The following is a 22,289-nucleotide window of genomic DNA, read 5'->3' on the forward strand; positions in this document are numbered from 1 at the left end:
CTGCCCTCGGACGGAATAGTACATCCAAGGGAAGAACCCCCGCTTTGATGTGAGCCCTCATCAAAAGCCTGGACATGTCAGCTGTTTTGAACAGCTGGCATGTGCCCGCAATAGGCACGGGTGGAATCGCGATCCGCCCGTGCATATTAACTAGTTAAATGCCGCTGTCAAACTCTGACAGCAGCATTTAACCAGCGCTTCTGGCTATCCGGCCAGAAATGCGTGCATCGGTGACCTCCGCCACGTGATCAGGGGTCATCGGCGTGTCAGCATAACAACCAGAGGTCTCCTTGAGACCTCTTTGGTTGTTGATGCCAGTTGATGTGGTCATGCTCATAGCAATGCAGTAATTCTGCTATATAGGTTCAATCTGAGCATCGCCTCTATGTAGCAGAGTCGATCAAGATGTGGCAGCTTCTAGCCTCCCATGGAGGCTATTGAAGCATGCCAAAATTTTAAAAAAATGTTTTTAAAATAAAAAAAAATAAGTTTAAATCACCCCCCTTTTCTTCCCTTTCAAAATAAAACCATTAAAAAAAATCAAACCTACACATATTTGGTATCGTCGCATTCAGAATCGCCCAATCTGTCAATAAATAAAGGATTAACCTGATCGCTAAACGGCGTAGCGATAAAAAAAGTAAAAATGCCAGAATTACTTTTTTTTTGGTCGCCGCGACATTGCATTAAAATGCAATAACGGACAATCAAAAGAACATATCTGCACAAAAATGGTGTAATTAAAAAAATCAGCTTGGCACGCAAAAAATAAGCCCTCACTCAACCCCAGATCATGAAAAAATTGAGATGCTACGGGTATCGGAAAATGGTGCAATTTTTAATTTTTTTAGCAAGCTTTGGAATTTTTTTTCACCACTTAGATAAAAAAGAACATAGACGTGTTTGGTGTCTATGAACTCATAATGACCTGGAGAATCATAATGGCAGGTTAGTTTTAGCATTTAGTGTACCTAGCAAAAAAGCCAAACAAAAAACAAGTGTGGGATTCCTCTTTTTTGCAATTTCACCACACTTTTTTTTTCACAATTTTTTCCCCGATTTCGAGTACATGACATGGTAAAACCAATGATGTCGTTCAAAAGTACAACTTGTTCTGCAAAAATCAGCCCTCACATGGCCATATTGACGAAAAAATAAAAAAGTTATGGCTCTGGAAAAAAGGGAAGCAAAAAACGAAAATGCAAAACCGAAAAAAGCTGGGGTCATGAAGGGGTTAAAATGTTCTAAACTACTCTGATCATTTTATCTTATGATTCTTCAGACAACGTTACTTGAGTGAGCTAAAGTTCTTAATTTGTAGTGATGGAGCAATGGTCATGTGTGCGCACCTCAACTTCATTCACACAGGAGACATGGGACTCCCGTTCTCATGTTTTATTGGCTGCGCCAGCAGTCGGACCCCCCGATCATACATGAAACATAAATTATAGTGATCTATACAGTTTGTTTGACAACCTTTTAAAAAGAGGTTATCTTATTTACGGCCTCCAGCAAGAAACTGCAGCATAATTGGCACATAGATACTCTCACTTAGGCTACTTTCACACTAGCGTCGTTCGACGCACGTCACAATGCGTCGTTTTGAAGAAAAAACGCATCCTGCAAAGTTGCCTGCAGGATGTTTTTTTCTCCATAGACTTTCATTAGCGACGGATTACCACACATTGCATCCGTCGTGCGACGGATGCGACGTGTTTTTGCAGTCCGTCGGGACTAAAAAAACGTTGCTTGCAACGTTTTTTTGTCCGTCGGGTCCGCTTTTTCTGACCGCGCATGTGCGGCCGGAACTCCGCCCCCTCCTCCCCAGACCTTACAATGGGGTAGCGGATGCGTTGTATAACTGCATCCGCTGCCCCCATTGTGCATGACTGTCCAGCCAATGTATGGACAGGACATCTCTAAAGGTACCGTCACATTTAGCGACGCTGCAGCGATCCAGACAACGATCCCGATCGCTGCAGTGTCGCTTTTGGTCGCTGGAGAGCTGTCACACAGACAGCTCTCCAGCGACCAACGATGCCGGTCCCCTGGTAACCAGGGTAAACATCGGGTTACTAAGCGCAGGGCCGCGCTTAGTAACCCAATGTTTACCCTGGTTATCAGCGTAAACGTAAAAAAAAAAAAAAACACTACATACTTACCTTCCGCTGTCTGTCCTCCGGCGCTCTGCTTCTCTGCACTGACTGTGACGTCACCGCTGTGCTCTGCTTCCCGGCTGGCCGGCGCTCACAGTGCAGAGAAGCACAGCGCCGGAGGACAGACAGCGGAAGGTAAGTATGTAGTGTTTGTTTTTTACTATACGCTGGTAACCAGGGTAAACATCGGGTTACTAACCACGGCCCTGCGCTTAGTAACTCGATGTTTACCCTGGTTACCAGTGAAGACATCGCTGAATCGGCGTCACACACGCCGATTCAGGGATGTCTGCAGGGAGTCCAGCGACGAAATAAAGTTCTGGACTTTCTGCACCGACCAACGATGGCACAGCAGGATCCTGATCGCTGCTGCGTGTCAAACACAACGATATCGCTAGCCAGGACGCTGCAACGTCACGGATCGCTAGCGATATCGTTCAGTGTGACGGTACCTTAAGGCTACTTTCACAGCATGCGTCGGTACGTCGGCCTGATGCACTGCGATGGGCCCGTACCGACGCTAGTGTGAAAGTAGCCTTAGAGATGTCCTGTCCATACATTGGCTGGACAGTCATGTAATCCCTCATTTCCCTTCTGGTGGCGCTGTATGAAAGTTTAAAACTTGCTGAAAGGTTCCTTCAGGTTAACACTAATCTCTTTGGGTCTCTGAGATCCGCTCAGGGGAACCCTTAAAAAAAAAACGCATATTCTAAACATATGAATTTCTATAAAAGCCATATAAAAGCCACTTCAATATGGTCTCTTAATGTGAAAGTAATTTTTTGTATACATTTGACACAATAATAATAAAAAAATTTATGACCTTTCACAACAGCAAAATATACGTCAATTTTATAGACTGATTTATGACTTTTCTCACTACTGGCACGGTTTCTATCTTTCCGACTTAGTAAAAGTTATACGCTCCTCCACTTAACTATGAGAAACCGTTCTGCACCCACCCAGTCTAATGTATGGAAACTTTCGATCCCTCATTACTGAGATGATAGAGCTTTAGTTAAGCAGAACACTGATGCAGTAAATGGAGCAGCGCAGAAGATATTTTGCCTATCAGATTAGCCGCACATATTGGATACATTGACTCGCTACCAAGCAGGGACTTTTCTCATAACCTTTGATACCACCTACGCAAGCAGAGCAACTGCAAGACATTCTGCTGCTTGAAATAACCACAACGCAGGCAGACAGCCAGCTTTGTTTTAGGGGAAAACTACATTAAAATAAATACGATTTTTAGTCTTGGGACATTCAACCTTAACCCTTTGTGGCCTGGTGCGCAAATTCATGAGCAAAATATTGCAAGCCAAGAGTGACGTTGTGCATAACCTATTATTATTATATCTATATCTGTATGTAGAATATATATATATATATATATATATATATATATATATATATATATATATATATATACAGTATATATTCTAATTATATTGTCTATTGTATTTTTGGCTGGGCCCCTTTTTAGAAGGTATCTTGTTCTTCTTAGATTCTTTTTATTGATATAGGGCTTGTGCCTTTTATACTGTACAAATGTGAAGCAAACCTGGTCCTATTCTCCTAAAATAAGCAATATTCTTCCACTTATAATGCTGGCCTTACCAATTGTTTGGCTGACAGCTATTTTTCCTGACTCCTCCATACATGGGGCAACTCTGTTCGGACGAGAGATCCTGTGTTCTCGATGAGAGAGCTGCTGGCAGCACCTTATCTCTTTGCCAAACCAAAGGATTGGGAAACTAAATTACAATTCCCCTATCCTTCTGTCCCTCAATATAATCCCTCTAGGGATGAAAAGAAAATTCTCACTACAATTTGACATTCAATCACAGTTTTACTGTGGTGTGGTAATCGCAGCGTGCTATGGAGTCCTGATGTGGAGTGGACACCAAACCAGGATAGTGCAAATCTTTTTTTCTTATCTCTACTCCATACACATTGGATGGTTTGCCCATCCTGCCTAAATTGTAGGGACCTGGGACCTAGTAAATGGAGTGGCTTGCACTAAGCCGGTCTGTGGCAGCCATTTTTACAGCTGTCAGGTTACCACTCACAGACCCACATTATAACTATTTATCGACAGTATAAGAATGCTTAGTAGACTGTACTTTCCTAAGATAGCAGATTCCAGACTGTATATAGTGGTGTATGCTGGAGCCTTTCAATGGGGAATACACCAGAGCCTTACCATGGATTACATTTGTAGTGGGTACTTTAATTTTGGCCAAGTATCTACTATATAATTGTCTAAGGGTCACTTCCGTCTGTCTGTCACGGATATTCATTGGTGGCAGCCTCTATCTGTCATGGAAATCCAAGTCGCTGATTGGTCGTGGCAAAACGCCCACGATCATTGCCACGACCAGTCAGCGATGGGCACAGTCCAGCGGAAACATGGCCACTCCTTCCTCCCCGCAGTCAGTGCCCGCTTCATACTCCCCTCCAATCAGCCCTCACACAGGGTTAATGGCAGCGTTAATGGACCGCGTTATGCCGCGGTGTAACGCACTCCATTAATGCAGCTATTAACCCTGTGTTACCAACTTTTTGCGTATGCAGCATCAATAGTAAAACAATCTAATGTTAAAAATAATAATAAAAAAAAAAGGTTATTCTCACCCTCCGACATGCGCGCTTGTCCTCGGCAGTGCAAGCGGCATGTTCCGGTGCCAATGATGCTATGCGAGAAGGACCTTCCATGACGTCACGGTCATGTGACCACAACGTCATCACAGGTCCTGCGCTCATACCAACCCTGGGACCGGAAGCTGCCGCGTGCACCGCACACAGGTGCCAGGACTTCAATTGGCCTTCGGAGGGTGAGTATATGTTTATTTTTTATTTTAAGTCTTTTTTAACCACGCATACAGTGCCCACATTGCTATATACTACGTGGGCTGTGTTACATACTGCGTTGGCTGCGTTATATACTACATGGCTGCTATGTACTACGTGGGCAGTGCTATATACTATGTGGCCAGTGTTATATACTATGTGGGCAATGTTATATACTGCGTGGGCTGCGTTATACACTACATGGCTGCTATATACTACGTGGGCAGTGTTATATACTGTGTGGGCTGCGTTATATACTGCATGGCTGCTATATACTATGTGGCCAGTGTTATATACTATGTGGGCAATGTTATATACTGCATGGGCTGTGTTATATACTGTTTGGGCTGTGTTATATACTGCGTGGCCACTGTTATATACTGCGTGGCCACTGTTATATACTGCGTGGCCTGTTATACACTGTTATATACTGCGTGGCCTGTATTAACGCATCGGGTATTCAAGAATATGTCGTGGCCTGTGCTATATACTATGTGGCTGCTATATACATACATATTCTAGAATATCCGATGCGTTAGAATCGGGCCACCATCTAATAATATATAGCAGCCAATTCATCACCTTTTGCAGAAATTTTTGTGCAACTTGTTGCGACATTTGGAGTTTTTACGCATTCCCATCAAATTCCGACAACTTTTTGACATTGATGGGCGAGGCTGAGGCCAGCCTATAATTTCATAATAATTTTTGCCACAAAAGTGACTCTTGTACTTTACTTGCACTGGCGAACGGCAGCTGAACAATGCACCAAACTCATTCAGAAATAGAAAAATATCCAGCATGTTGAATAAAATTCAGAAGTCTTTATTGAAGAATTAAAAAGTAGCACCAGTGTACATGGGCAGAAAATTTTTTGCAAATCTAGCATGCGCGTTTTGGAATTTAATACTTTCATCCGAAACGCGCATGCTACATTTGCACATTTTTTCTGCCCATCTACATCGGTGCGACTTTTTAATTCATCAATAAAGACTTCTGAATTTTATTCAACACGCTGGATATTTTTCTGTTTCTACAAATAGTTTCCTAACTGCGGCACTGCAGGTTTCCTTGCGTGGTATCCATTGAGATAGTGATCTGATATTTTTCTCTCTTTTTAGCATATATTAAGAGGTACACACTGATCATGAATTTGGCACATCTTATTCCAGTGCACCTTTCATCACGACTGGCATTAAAACCACCAGACTTGATGAATTGGGATCTCTTAGTGATGAGTGAGCCAGCTCGTTTTTCAAGTTTGCATCGAGTGCTCGGCTACATACCCAGTATCGCAGGTGCTCGAGTGAGATGTTTGCGTCCACAAGTTTTGCGGGTGTTACATAGCCACAAAACATACGGGGATTGCCATGTATGTCAGGCATTCACAGCATGTTTTATGGCTGTGTAACAGCAGCGGAACATGCGGGCCTGGGGACCCTAACAGTTCCCTCAAGCACCCGCGATACTGGGTACGTACCCGAGCACACGAAAACTCGAATAACAAGCACGCTCGCTCATCACTAATATCTATCTTTTGTCTTAGAACCTATAAGGCCTCATACATGTGGCTGTAACATTTCCAGGAGGCTATATGGTGGCACATGAAGCGCCAGATGGTAAAGTAGTAAACTTATTACAAGAGAATAGTTCTGCAAAGTAGCATTCGATATAAACTAGCATTACACTATTTAGACTGTCATGGACCTCACACTAAAATAATCTGGAACGGTGTCTGAAATAAGGTCTATTTTTTTGAACATTTTGTGTTTAAGGAAAGCTGTTTAGGTCTTTAACAGCCCATCAACTCTGCTTAATAACCAAAAATCTATAGGCTTTGCTAAGAACATAATCCCTGCCCTTACAGTCTGGCATTGTGTATAGCGGTTGGGCCATAGGAAAGCATGTAACTATTTATACATCCTTCCAACCACTAAAAACAGTCTGTGGTCCCAGCGCTTACTTTACTGAATGAGGTGTTATTCTCATCTTTATGAAATGCAGCCTACTACATGAATAACAAAGAACCAACATGTTAGAAAATGATGAACTGAAGTTATTTTTGTCTTGCATATTATTTCCTTTTATGTGTTTTTCTTCTTTTTATTTTACATGTAATATCTGAAATTAATAACACTGCCTTAGTTGAGTCACCGTAATTTTGTCAAATTTATCTTCGAATGAAAAACTTTGGCTTAGCTAACATTGTGCCAGATGGGTTGTCATGAAATCTGCCAATGACAATATAATAGTTTCATAATGCTCGTGATGACAGCTACTGTCCACGCTATAACAGCACCTTATGTTTCCAGTTCAGTTGTACCGTTGTGCCCTTATAATAATCCTAATGCTCACCATTCAATGTGCACATATGTATGGGTCAGTGATGATGATGTCTGTAAAGAGCCATGGAAATGAAAGGGGTTGTCTAGTCTTAAACTACAAGTCTGCATTCGTTCTATGTGACTGCAGACTTGTGAATCCTCACCCAGTGTACATTGCACACTGTGAGGATTCTCTGGAGTCGTGAGGGGACGGTCAATGTATAAAATTTGCACACTTCTGACCACATTCCGACTAGACTGTATCCGGCCTTGCTCTTGCATTGAGCAAGGCCGGACACAGTCTATTTGGCTGGTGACCACATGTATGCAAATTACATACTTGCTGTCACGCCCTGACCTCTCACAGTCATCGGTACCGGAGAATCCTCACAGTGCGCAATGTGAGGGTTCACAAGTGTGCAGGCACATAGAGTGCCTGCAGACTTGTATTTTTCGACCAGAAAACCCCTTTAATAATAATGCTATATACAGTAAGTGTGTAAAATAAATAAAATTAACCGTTAATGGGGAGTAATAAGAAGCACTACAGGGTACCTAGGTATGAGTATAATGAAAGCAATAATTATTATCATTTATTTATTGTTATAGCGCCATTTATTCCATGGCGCTTTACATGTGAGGAGGGGTATACATAATAAAAACAAGTACAATAATCTTAAACAATACAAGTCATAACTGGTACAGGAGGAGTGAGGACCCTGCCCGCGAAGGCTCACAATCTACAAGGGATGGTTGAGAATATGGTAGGTGAGGATAGAGCTGGTCATGCAGCGGTTTGGTCGATCGGTGGTTACTGCAGGTTGTAGGCTTGTCGGAAGAGGTGGGTCTTCAGGTTCTTTTTGAAGGTTTCGATGGTAGGAGAGAGTTTGATGTGTTGTGGTAGAGGGTTCCAGAGTAGGGGTGATGCGCAAGAGAAATCTTGTATACGATTGTGGGAAGAGGAGATAAGAGGGGAGTAGAGAAGGAGATCTTGTGAGGATCGGAGGTTGCGTGTAGGTAAGTACCGGGAGACGAGGTCACAGATGTATGGAGGAGACAGGTTGTGGATGGCTTTGTACGTCATGGTTAGGGTTTTGTACTGGTGCCTCTGGGCAATGGGGAGCCAGTGAAGGGATTGACAGAGGGGAGAGGCTCGGGGAATAGCGGGGGGACAGGTGGATTAGTCGGGCAGCAGAGTTTAGAATAGATTGGAGGGGTGCGAGAGTGTTAGAGAAGAGGCCACAGAGCAGGAGATTGCAGTAGTCAAGGCGAGAGATGATGAGGACATGGACTAGGGTTTTTGCAGATTCTTGGTTGAGGAATGAACGGATTCGTGAAATATTTTTGAGTTGAAGTCGGCAGGAAGTGGAAAGGGCTTGGATATGTGGTTTGAAGGAGAGATCAGCGTCAAGGATTACCCCGAGGCAGCGAGCTTGTGGGACTGGGGAGAGTGGGCAGCCATTTACTGTAATGGATAGGTTTGTTGGGGGGGTCGCGTGAGATGAGGGAAAGATGATGAATTCTGTTTTGTCCATGTTAAGTTTGAGAAATCTAGCGGAGAAGAAGGATGAAATAGTGGACAGACATTGAGGGATTCTGGTTAATAGGGAGGTGATATCTGGTCCAGAGATGTAGATCTGTGTGTCATCAGCATAGAGGTGATACTGAAAGCCATGAGATTCTATGAGCTGTCCCAGGCCAAAGGTGTAAATGGAGAAGAGCAGGGGCCCAAGGACTGAACCTTGTGGGACTCCAACAGATGGGGGGTGAGTGGGAGATGCTGAATGTCCGGTCTGTTAGGTATGATGAGATCCAGGATAGGGCCAAGTCTGTGATGCCAAGGGATGAGAGGGTCTGTAATAATAGGGAATGGTCCTCTGTGTCAAAGGCAGCCGACAGGTCGAGGAGGAGGAGGACAGAGTAGTGTCGTTTGCTCTTGGCGGTTAAGAGGTCATTGGTGACCTTAGGGCAGTTTCAGTGGAATGGTGTGACCGGAAGCCAGATTGTAAGCGGTCAAAGAGGGAGCAAGAAGAGAGATGGGAGGACAGTTCAAGGTAAACGTGTTGTTCCAGTAGTTTGGAGGCATAAGGGAGAGGTGATATAGGGCGATAGCTAGATACAGAGTATGGGTCAAGAGAGAGCTTTTTGAGGATAGGTGTGATGGAGGCATGTTTAAAGCTTGAGGGGAAAATACCAGTTGTTAGTGATAGGTTGAAGAGATGGGTTAGGGTTGGGATGAAGACTGTGGTGAGGTTTGGGATGAGGTGGGATGGGAGCGGGTTAAGTGCACAGGTGGTGAGATGCGATCTTGAGAATAGAGTGGAGAGTTGATCTTCTGTAATGGTGGAGAAGTTGGTTTTGGAGGTGGAGGGCAGGGAAGTCGGTAGGAAGGGCTCTGGGGGTTGTTGACCAAAACTGTCTCTGATGCTATCAATCTTCTGCTTGAAAAATGAGGCAAAGTCTTCAGCGGAGATAAGTGGGGAGGGAGGAGGTGCTGGCGGACGGAGGAGAGAATTGAAGGTGTTGAATAACTGTTTAGGGTTGTGAGAGAGAGAGGATATGAGAGATGAGAAGTAGGTTTGTTTAGCTGTGGCGAGTGTGGTCTTGAAAGTAGTGAGAGACTGTTTGAATAATGATCACATACAATCCCTAGTGCACGTAGAACAGTGCCAGTCATAGTTATTATACAAGTCTAGCCTTTGTGCTAATAAAACTGCATCCGAATATTAAATATATATTGTTCTTCTGTTGACAAGAGGAACCCAATTTGAGTGGAATATCATAGGGTAGCAAAATAAGTGTGATTGGCTAACACAGTGACTGCCTGACTTCTTTCTACTACAGACAGTGGGTGGTACATTACATCAGGTCAGTGCCAAATTTGGAGCCTTCTCACTGGTGGCTTTATATGCCCGGGAATCAAATAGGTACTAGTGAACGGTCTGTATGCAAACTAAGCCACTTTGAGAAATCTTGATAGCCAACATTTGTAACTACCTGTTAACCTTCTTCCAAAGACCTTTCTAGTAGTGCAATGACAATTTTGAGAGAGGAATATAAAATGACAAACTTGGGGTCTGATTTTTAGGACTATTGAAACATAGTAACATAGTAACATAACATAGTAACATAGTTAGTAAGGCCGAAAAAAGACATTTGTCCATCCAGTTCAGCCTATATTCCATCATAATAAATCCCCAGATCTACGTCCTTCTACAGAACCTAATAATTGTATGATACAATATTGTTCTGCTCCAGGAAGACATCCAGGCCTCTCTTGAACCCCTCGACTGAGTTCGCCATCACCACCTCCTCAGGCAAGCAATTCCAGATTCTCACTGCCCTAACAGTAAAGAATCCTCTTCTATGTTGGTGGAAAAACCTTCTCTCCTCCAGACGCAAAGAATGCCCCCTTGTGCCCGTCACCTTCCTTGGTATAAACAGATCCTCAGCGAGATATTTGTATTGTCCCCTTATATACTTATACATGGTTATTAGATCGCCCCTCAGTCGTCTTTTTTCTAGACTAAATAATCCTAATTTCGCTAATCTATCTGGGTATTGTAGTTCTCCCATCCCCTTTATTAATTTTGTTGCCCTCCTTTGTACTCTCTCTAGTTCCATTATATCCTTCCTGAGCACCGGTGCCCAAAACTGGACACATATCCTCAAAGCCAAAAGTTGTATTTCTTCCGTGGGTTTTTTTCTGCAAAGTACGGTATTCCCAGACATGTTTTTTTTTCCCCTGCAGAATGCATATAAAATTTCAGAGTATATCCTGTTATAAGTAATAGGGATAGCAATAAATCTCAAGGACCTCGAGGTTAGACAAAACTCCAGATGTAGGCATAAGCAAAGTGATAATATGTATTGTACACAGTGGAGGCAACGTCATCACACCTCAATTAATATTTGCTCTTATCCCAGCAATATGATTAATTATTGGTAAAACCCGCAAGATCTTCAATAATGGCAGTTGTACCGTAAATCACATTATCTGAGAAGCCTAATTCATTCTGTAATTTTTTCTGGATGCGGCTCAAACTCTTGATGCACAACGGCAACCAATCCATAAACCCTACTGAAGGCAAACTACTTCTTTTGTTAGCCAGAAAGCGTTGGCTCCATTATGTTTTTCTTTTATTCTCTGGCACATGTTTCTCATAATGCTACCGAATGATTGATTGCACTATGTGTGTGGGAAAGGAGAGACAAATCCACAAACAGGGTTTAAAGAATAACACCCACCACAAAATTCTCCCTTTCATAGTATTTGCTAAAGCATTTGAATATATTTTCTACTTCTAGGCAGCAATTTCCAGTTTTCGCTTCCAGGCACATTTTTGTGTTCTAATCCCATAGCAAAGGAATAGGGATTGAATGTATCATAACCCTGCTGCCATAGCACTAAGAATTTCTAGTGAGTATGACATCCAGGATTTTTTTTGACCCGAAAGAGAACTTGACTTGGAGGCCACAGAGGTAAGCTGTAGTCTTCACAAAGTCACCAAGTAAACTTCCCTGTGCAGAATTAGGAAGGGTTGAGGTTGTATGACTTGATAATAGAGCGATGAATATCGGATTCGTGCATTTTTCAATATGGTATGCATTTTTATTTTTTAATTGTTGCGCGGAGATAGAAAGTTTTTGACAATTCGGTTACTTTGGCTTAAAACCTCGATATCCTGTGTACTTGGCAGTTTTTAAGGTGCGCCTACAATTAAAGCAGCGTGCTGTTTTCATTCCTCATCTGCTGTTTGTTTGCTTGTTCTCTGTTTGGATGAGGGCAAGGACAGAACAACCTGGAATCCATTATGTTATGGGAATGTTCACAACGGCACACCGCGTATCAGTGGGTTTACTAATCTCGTGGGAGGCAGCGACGTGGCCATCCATGTGATTGTAGTAGCTAGGACAGTATCTCACAGGGTAGAGACTTAATGTTAGGAACTGATATGTAAAATAACCCTACAAACTAATATGGGGATGGTTTGAGGTTCCTTTCCCAAATTATTGATGAAGAATTCTTTACCTAAAATGATGGGTTTTTCTCCGGGTTAAAATGGCGTGATAAATGGAGAGTATGAAATCATTAATGTTCTGTAATGTTCTGATCATACACTTTTTGTTGTTTGGAAATATTAAATCTGCCCTAATTGCACATAATTATGTATCAAATTATTAAGTTGCTACAACTTCTATCCAGGCACTATAGGCGGCACTTTTGTCTGGGGTCTAGGCAAGTGAGTCTAAATAGGTGCCACAAACATCCGTCGGCTCTCACTTGATACCTAGCTGTAACCCCATGGGTCTGCACAGTGAATGTTATTAATATTGCCCATTTTATTTAATGTTGGTGGAACTGTTCAATCCCCAATTAACATTTAAAAAAGAAATTTTTCAGACCATTCATAAATGAAGGTGAAAAAAGCAATAATTCCCTTTTCAACAATTACCTAGAAATGTCAAGTAATGCCCACTTGGCTAATCACTGGCTAAGGCTGGTCAGCACTAAGGTTAGAAATTGGCACATCAGGCCTTTCCTACCATTTCATTTGTCGAGATAGGACCAGGAATAAAGACCAGCATAATTGGATAAGTGTCGGAATGTAAAAAAAAGTCTTACGTTTTTAAAAAGGCCATGAAGAGCAGAGTAAAAAAAAATTTGGTTTTATTTTGCATCACCATTGCAGAGAGATTAGCAAACATATGGAACTTAAACAGTTATTTTCCAAGTGGGCACTACCAGAGAGATTTCACTGGGGGCGTATATTTCTTAAGGCCCCTTCACATTATGCGACGCTGCAGCGATACCGACAACGATCCGGATCGCTGCAGCGTCGCTGTTTGGTCGCTGGAGAGCTGTCACACAGACCGCTCTCCAGCGACCAACGATGCCGGTAACCAGGGTAAACATCGGGTAACTAAGCGCAGGGCCGCGCTTAGTAACCCGATGTTTACCCTGGTTACCATCCTAAAAGTAAAAAAAAACAAACACTACATACTTACCTACAGCCGTCTGTCCTCCAGCGCTGTGCTCTGCTCTCCTCCTGTACTGGCTGTGAGCACGGCGGCCGGAAAGCAGAGCGGTGACGTCACCGCTCTGCTTTCCGGCTGACCGACGCTCACAGCCAGTGCAGGAGGAGTGCAGAGCACAGCGCTGGAGGACAGACGGCTGTAGGTAAGTATGTAGTGTTTGTTTTTTTTTACTTTTAGGATGGTAACCAGGGTAAACATCGGGTTACTAAGCGCGGCCCTGCGCTTAGTTACCCGATGTTTACCCTGGTTACCAGTGAAGACATCGCTGGATCGGTGTCACACACGCCGATCCAGCGATGTCTCCAGGGAGTCCAGCGACGAAATAAAGTTCTGAACTTTTTTCAGCGACCAACGATCTCCCAGCAGGGGCCTGATCGTTGGTCGCTGTCACACTGGACGATATCATTAACGATATCGTTGCTACGTCACAAAAAGAAACGATATCGTTAACAATATCGTTATGTGTGAAGGTACCTCTTTCTGATGCTGACTAATTGAAGAGACAATTTGCATATTTCCCAGAGGAGCATTGCGGCTTTAAGTCTCCTCACCTCGACATGCTTATCATGTCACTCTCCGCAAGGAGAAACGATACTTCTTGGATCCCGGTCAGACGCCTCTCAATCAGCCAAACCAGATCTCCACTTTGCACTGATGAGGGGCAGTACCCCGAAACACAGTGTCTGCAAATTGAGATTCTGGTTTGGCTATCACCCTAAGTCATGTGACAAGGCTCGTTAAAGGGTCGACATTGACTGTTAGGATTGCTACTTCCAATAGGTGGCACTAGAGTTCTAGTCCTCTTCCTCTCTCTAAAGAGATAATTTGCATAATTGAAAGCAGGCAGCAACAGTCAGCTACTAGAAGTGTTTGTAATGAGAGTTGAAAGCTGAAAGCTCTCATTTAATCACACTTAGGTCTGCTGTGCGTCAGCAAATGTCATCACACTGCAGAGGGGAGAGCAGACTGTTTGTCAGTGCTATTGTGGGGGAGGGGTGTTCTTTCCCAGGTATGTTGCTACCAACTTATGATTGGCTCATGTCAGAAAGCGGAAGTACACCCCCCTACCCCCCGTAAAATCTGTGGTAATGCCCATTTAGACTTAAAAAAATAACGGTTTAGGTGCCTTGCAGCGCTGGAGTCCTGGGTTCAAACCCCTACAAAGGACAACATCTGCAAAGAGTTTGTATGTTCTCTCCGTGTTTGCGTGGGTTTCCTCCGGGCACTCCGGTTTCCTCCCACATTCCAAAGACCTACTGATAGGGAATTTAGATTGTGAGCCCCATCGGGACAGTGATGATAATATGTGCAAAATGTAAAGCGCTGCGGAATATGTTAGCGCTATATAAAAATAAAGATTATTATTATTATTATTATTAATAAAAAATATAAAGATTATTATTATTACAGACACTATTGCAACCTGTGTCCAGTTCAACATGAACAATGTGGTGAAACATCCTCTTCAAGTATCTATTGTACATGAACTCATCAATATTTGGCATGAACCCACAGGTTACATCATTGTGAGAATGTAATCTTTACAAATTAATGGCAAGATCCTGGAGGTGTATGTCAGGTTAGCCTCAGTAATTTGAGTCCCAGAAAAGAAGGCTCCAGTAGCTACAATTGTTTTTTTTTAATGGCCCAAATTTTTGGGTCCAGGATTTAGAAGCAGCCAGGAGAGCTGGTGGGACTAGTTACTTCCATACTTCCACTCTGGGATTTGAAGGGCCTATTTATGGCGACGCAGCGGCGACGCAGCGGCGACGCGCCCCTATGTTTAACATGGGGGACGCGTGCGTTTTTTTGGTAGCGTTTTCCGACATGTGCGTCGTTTTCGACGCTAGCGTCGGACGCAAGAAAATGCAACAAGTTGCATTTTTCGTGCGTCCGATTTTCGTCAAAAAACGACGCACGCGTCGCAAAACGGAGCGTTTTTGCGTGCGTTTTTGGTGCGTCGCGCGTTGCGTCGCCGACGCACCGGCGCGCAACGCTAATGTGAATGTAGCCTAAGGCAACTGTTCTGGCTCAGTGGTGTCTATTGTAAGCAGGCAGTCTCTGCCAGAGGCTAAGACTGGATTTAATTTAGAACGGATGAGCCCGTTGTTTGTTCCCATATTGCTGTTTGCTTATTTTTGTCTTACCTTTATGCTGAAACAAAGGCTGTTTGTTTGTTTTTCTTTATGCTGGACTGTATAGCCCCACACACTACGGATTTTCAGCTTTCTGTGTACACTGTGCATAGCCAGAAAGATGCCAATAAGCAGCAGGGGCAGGGTTATACAGAGCTTGGCATTCAGAGAACTGGCAGATCTGCAGACGATTAGGCCGGCTTCACACTTGCGAGTTTTACGGACATAAGAGCGCAGAAACTACGTCCGTAAAACTCGCAAAAAATACGGCACAATTATTCTCTATGCCCCTGCTCCTATCTGCCGTATTTTACTGATCAGTATTATACGGCTTTCTACGGCCGTACAAAATCGCAGCATGCTGCGTTTGTCACCGTACTGCGCAAGAAATACGCCAATGAAAGTCTATGGAAGCGTGAAAAATACGGATTACACACGGACAAGCAGTGTGACTTGCGAGAAATACGCAGCGCTGTTAGAGAGAAAAGCCGGCAATTCAGTGCGGTGTACAGTAAAATCACACTGACAGCTTACAGAAGAATAGGTAGAATAAATGTGTACACATAGAATAGGTATATATATATATATATATATATATATATATATATATATGTCAGTGAGACACATATATGTATATATATTAATATTTATTCCAGCGCTATACAGCTTGAAAGCCGGTAATTCAATTACCGGCTTTTTCTTTCTCCTTCCTAAAACCCGACATGATTTGAGACATGGTTTACATACAGTAAACCATGTCTTCTCTCCATTTTTTTTGCAGATTCCACACTACTAATGTCAGTAGTGTGTATCTGCAAAATTTGGCCGTTCTAGCTCTTAAAATAAAGGGTTAAATGGCGGAAAAAATTGGCGTGGGCTCCCGCGCAATTTTCTCCGCCAGAGTAGTAGTGGCTGGGGGCAGATATTTTTAGCCATGGGGGGGGGGGCCAATAACCATGGACCCTCTCCAGGCTATTAATATCTGCCCTCAGTCACTGGCTTTACTACTCTGGCGGAGAAAATTGCGCGGGAGCCCACGCCAATTTTTTTCAAGCTGTATAGCGCTGGAAAAAATAGTAATATATATACATATATGTGTCTACTGACATACATATATATATATATATATATATATATTTATATATAGACAGTATATATATATATTTTTTTCTTTTTGGGACACATGGATCATTTCTATAGTGGTATGTTGGTTTTGCAAGCCTGCGAGAAAACCACGCAGTACGGATGCCATACGGATTACATACGGAGGATGCCATGCGCAAAAAACGCTGACACACCCTGCCTACGGAGGAGCTACGGACCACTATTTTCGGGACATTTCAGCGTATTACGGCCGTAATATACGGACCGTATTTTCATGCGCTGAGTGTGAAGCCGGCCTTAAACTGCAGATGCTGCAAGAAGCCCAGTAAGTGCTACATAGCTGGAATCAGAGTCTCCGCCCCTACATTATGCTGCCCTACGATGGGGTAGCAAAAAACCTGGTGACAGATTCACTTCAGTGTTGTACGAAACAAACACAATGATGAATAACGTAACAAACTAATAAATAGTAACATAAGAGATGTATGTAATCAGTTATCTAATGCATTGTATTCCAAAAAGGGGCTCATTGCGGAAACCCAATAGAGGCTGTGTGCACACGTTCAGGATTTTTCGTGTTGTTTTTTCGCGTTTTTTCGGCCCTTTTCCTCGGGAAAAATGCTTAAAAAACCGCATACATAAGCATCCCATCATTTTTAATACATTCTGCAATTTTTGTGCACATCTCTGTAAAAAACGCAGCATGTTCATAATTTTGTTGATTTTTCCCGCTATTTAATGCATTGAGAAGCTCCGGAATCAAAACGCGCAAAAACCGCAAACAAAAAAAACTAGCGGATTTCCTGCAGAAAAAGTCCGGTTTTGTTCAGGAAAATTCTGCAGAAAATCCTGACGTGTGCACATTGCCTAAATGTGACTAATCTTTATACTACATAATTTACATCTTCCTAAACACAGGTATAAGATACAGTATGTTATATGCATTGTCTTCTGTGAATGCGTCGCCGAGATTCATTAAATAAATATATATATTAATGACTAAGCATGATGAGAAATGTAGTCTGCAATCCATCAACGTGCTGAATATTGCATATCGTCATTTATTTATATATTTTTTTTGTCTTACAGTAATTAAGGAAAGCCAAAGGCGGCAACTGGAAACTGTGAGCTACTCCTCCCGATATGCTTTGGGACTCTTTTATGAAACCGGCACGCAGATTGATGTCCCCTGGGCAGCAAAGTACATCAATGATAATCCTTGCATACGCTTCATCTCCATTGATAATAAAAAACGCAATGTAGGTCAGTGGTTCCATTATTCCTCCTAAACACAGGGAAAATAGAGGGTGGGGATCAGCAGATATGGTGCTTCATTGAGTACTGCTGCTCTGAAGAGAATGTGTACTGGATGCAGCCATAATCCTTGTTTGACATGTATGCTGTCACCATGTGGACACTCCATGCTATTCCCACACCCTTTCATTGCAAGGAAATTTTACATTCCCCTGTTTGCGGGATTATTTTTGGAAACCAATGGGTTCTCCATGCATTGATGGTTTGCAATGACAATGCCAGCCACATTGGAGGAGGCAGTGGAGCTCCAGGTACTATAGGTTGATGACATTTTAGTGTATTAGTACTGCAAAGCTGCAATCTCACAGACACATCAAGTCAAATCATCCGTACAGCGATGAGCATACCTGTGGCATCCTGCACCTCTTCTCAATACTAGGTGCAGCCACCTAGTATGTAATCTACTTACAGAATCTGCATATTCATGACAGGTGTTTCTCCCTTTGTACAACTTTTAATTTTGTTTCCTTTATACATAGTTATATTCTAGGAGTGTTTGGTGTGAAATTGTTTGCAATTCTCCATGCGAGTGGCGGTGGTGTATCGTCCTCCCGGCCCCTCTCATCAGTTCCTGGATCACTTTGCCACCTGGCTTCCACACTTTCTCTCCTGTGACACCCCCACCCTTATCATGGGGGATTTCAACATCCCCATTGCCTCTCCCCTCTCCCCATCTGCTTCTCACCTTTTATCTCTATCCTCCTCTTTCGGCCTCTCGCAGCATACTAACTCTCCAACACATGAAGATGGAAACTCCCTTGACTTGGTCTTCTCCCGGCTTTGTTAAATGGATGATTTCACAAACTCCCCTCTCCCACTCTCTGACCACAACCTTCTTTCATTCTCTATCAAGAACTGCCATCCCGCTCAGGTCACCCCCACTTTCCACACTTATAGAAACATACAGGCCATTAACACCCAGAAACTTATGAAGAACTTGCAGTCCTCATTGGCCCCAATCTTCTCCATCTCATGTCCTGATTCTGCTCTGAAGCATTACAATGAAACCCTGCAAAGTGCTCTGGATGAAGCTGCTCCTCCTATACATAAAACAACTCGGCACACACGGCAACAACCGTGGCACACGCTGCAAACACATTTCCTGCAGCGGTGCTCCAGGTGCGCAGAACGTCTGTGGAGAAAATCTAATCTACCCGAAGATTTCATCCATTATAAGTTCATGCTAAAGACATACAATTCTGCCCTTCACCTCTCCAAACAAACCTACTTCAACACCCTCATCACCTCCCTGTCCAATAACCCTAAACGTCTCTTTGACACGTTCCAGTCCCTACTCAACCCAAGAGAGCAGGCCCCAACCACGGATCTCCGTGCTGACGATCTGGCCAATTACTTCAAAGAAAAAATTGACCACATTCGACAGGAAATCATCTCCCAATCTCTTCATACCATGCACTGTCCTCCCTCCCCCACTGCATCTAGTTCACTCTCTGACTTTGAAGCAGTTACAGAAGAAGAAGTAAGCAGGCTCCTTGCATCTTCTCGCCCGACCACTTGCACCAGTGACCCCATTCCGTCACATCTCCTCCAGTCCCTTTCCCCGGCTGTCACCTCTCACCTAACAAAAATTTTCAACCTTTCCCTCACTTCCGGTATTCCCTCCTCATTTAAGCATGCCATCATACATCCATTACTTAAAAAACCATCCCTCGATCAAAACTGTGCCGCTAATTATAGACCTGTCTCTAATCTTCCCTTCATCTCTAAACTCCTCGAACGCCTGGTCCACTCCCGTCTTACCCGCTATCTCTCAGATAACTCTCTTCTCGACCCTCTTCAATCTGGCTTCCGCTCTTTACACTCTACTGAAACTGCCCTCACTAAAGTCTCTAATGACCTACTAACAGCTAAATCTAATGGTCACTACTCCATGCTAATTCTCTTGGATCTCTCTGCAGCATTCGATACTGTGGATCATCAGCTCCTCCTCACTATGCTCCGCTCCATCGGCCTCAAGGACACCGTTCTCTCCTGGTTCTCCTCCTATCTCTCTGACCGATCCTTCACTGTATGTTTTGCTGGTTCCTCCTCCTCTCGCCTTCCCCTTACTGTTGGGGTTCCTCAAGGATCAGTCCTAGGCCCCCTCCTCTTCTCGTTGTATACTGCCCCTATTGGACAAACAATCAGTAGATTTGGTTTCCAGTACCATCTCTATGCTGACGACACCGAATTATACACCTCTTCTCCTGTTGTCACGCCGACCTTTTTAGAAAACACCAGTGATTGTCTTACCGCTATCTCTAACATCATGTCCTCCCTCTATCTGAAACTAAACCTGTCAAAAACTGAACTCCTCGTGTTCTCTCCCTCTACTAACCTACCTTTGCCTGACATTGCCATCTCCGTGTGCGGTTCCACCATTACTCCAAAGCAACATGCCCGCTGCCTTGGGGTCATCCTTGATTCTGACCTTTCATTCACCCCCCACATCCGATCACTAGCTCGCTCTTCTTACCTGCATCTCAAAAACATTTCTAGAATTCGCCCTTTTCTTACTTTCGACTCTGCAAAAACTCTTACTGTTTCATTTATTCACTCTCGTCATGGACTATTGTAACTCTCTACTAATCGGCCTCCCGCTTACCAAACTCTCCCCACTCCAATCTGTCCTGAATGCTGCTGCCAGGATCATATTCCTCACCAACCGTTACACCGATGCCTCTACCTTGTGCCAGTCATTACACTGGCTACCCATCCACTCCAGAATCCAGTAGAAAACTACTACCCTCATCCACAAAGCACTCCATGGCTCTGCACCACCCTGCATCTCCTCTCTGGTCTCAGTCTACCACCCTACCCGTGCCCTCCGCTCCGCTAATGACCTCAGGTTAGCATCCTCAATAATCAGAACCTCCCACTCCCGTCTCCAAGACTTTACACGTGCTGCGCCTATTCTTTGGAATGCACTACCTAGGTTAATACGATTAATCCCCAATCCCCACAGTTTTAAGCGTACCCTAAAAACTCATTTGTTCAGACTGGCCTACCGCCTCAATGCATTAACCTAACGATCCCTGTGTGGCCTATTTATATATAAAAAAACAAAAAACAAAAAAAACAACAATCAGGTTCCTCGCATCATGTTCTCATTCACTTTATGCAGTTAATAGCCCTCTGTGTCTGTACTGCTACATACTTAGGCAGTTAACTGGTTCATTCAGCTTTACATGAACACCCGAGCCTTACACTATGGCCGGTCCGAATAACTAAAGCAATTGTTACCATCCACCTCTCGTGTCTCCCCTTTTCCTCATAGTTTGTAAGCTTACGAGCAGGGCCCTCATTCCTCCTGGTATCTGTTTTGAACTGTATTTCTGTTATGCTGTAATGTCTATTGTCTGTACAAGTCCCCTCTATAATTTGTAAAGCGCTGCGGAATATGTTGGCGCTATATAAATAAAAATTATTATTATATTATTATTATAAATGTTACAGAAAAAATGAAGATGTATATTATATACTAGATGGTGGCCCGATTTCTAACGCATCGGGTATTCTAGAATATGTATGTAGTTTACAGCCACGTAGTATATAGCACAGCCACGTAGTATATTGCCCAGCCACGTAGTATATAGCAGACACGTAGTATATAACACTGCCCACGTAGTATATAGCACAGAGACGTAGTATATAACACTGCCCATGCAGTGTATAACCCAGGCTACGTAGTATAGAGCACAGCGATGTAGTATATTGCCCAGCCACGTAATGTATACCACAGCCACGTAGTATTTAGCACAGCCCATATAGTGTATATAGCACAGAGATGTAGTATATAACACAGCCCACGTAGTATATAGCAATGTGGGCACCATATCCCTGTTAAAAAAAGAATTAAAATAAAAAATAGTGTTATACTCTCCTCCTGGAGCCCCCGGATCCAGCTGAGGCGTTTACCGATGCTCCTCGCGACGCTCCGGTCCCAAGAGTGCATTGCGGTCTCGCGAGACCGCTACGTCATCATCTCGCGAGACCGCAATGTATGGACCGGTCAACTGGAACGTCGCGATGAGTGGGAAAGGCCTCGGCTGGATCCGGGGGCCCATGGAAGGTGAGTATATAATGATTTTTTTTATTTTTTTCATTATTTTTAACATTAGATCTTTTTACTATTGATGCCGCATAGGCAGCATCAATAGTAAAAAGTTGGTCACACAGGGTTAATAGCAGCGTTAACGGACTGCGTTACACCGCAGCATAACGCGGTCCGTTAACGCTGCCATTAACCCTGTGTGAGCGCTGACTGGAGGGGAGAATGGACTGCGGGCACTGACTGCGGGGAGTAAGGAGCGGCCATTTTGCCGCCGGACTGTGCCCGCCGCTGGTTGGTCACGGAAAAA

General features: G+C 43.6%; 1 protein-coding gene across 2 annotated transcripts in view; it reads left to right on the forward strand.

The window, feature by feature from the left end:
• The window catches only part of RNLS (renalase, FAD dependent amine oxidase), a 181,862-nt gene that overhangs the window by 106,354 nt on the left and 53,219 nt on the right, over positions 1-22,289 (forward strand). For both annotated transcript variants that reach the window (XM_069753519.1, XM_069753518.1), the window contains one exon: positions 17,704-17,877. In XM_069753519.1, coding sequence (XP_069609620.1) covers positions 17,704-17,877 — 174 coding nt within the window. The remainder of the gene's footprint in view (positions 1-17,703; positions 17,878-22,289) is intronic.

The sequence above is a fragment of the Ranitomeya imitator genome, chromosome 2 (genome assembly GCF_032444005.1).
Source record: "Ranitomeya imitator isolate aRanImi1 chromosome 2, aRanImi1.pri, whole genome shotgun sequence".
NCBI lineage: Eukaryota > Metazoa > Chordata > Amphibia > Anura > Dendrobatidae > Ranitomeya > Ranitomeya imitator.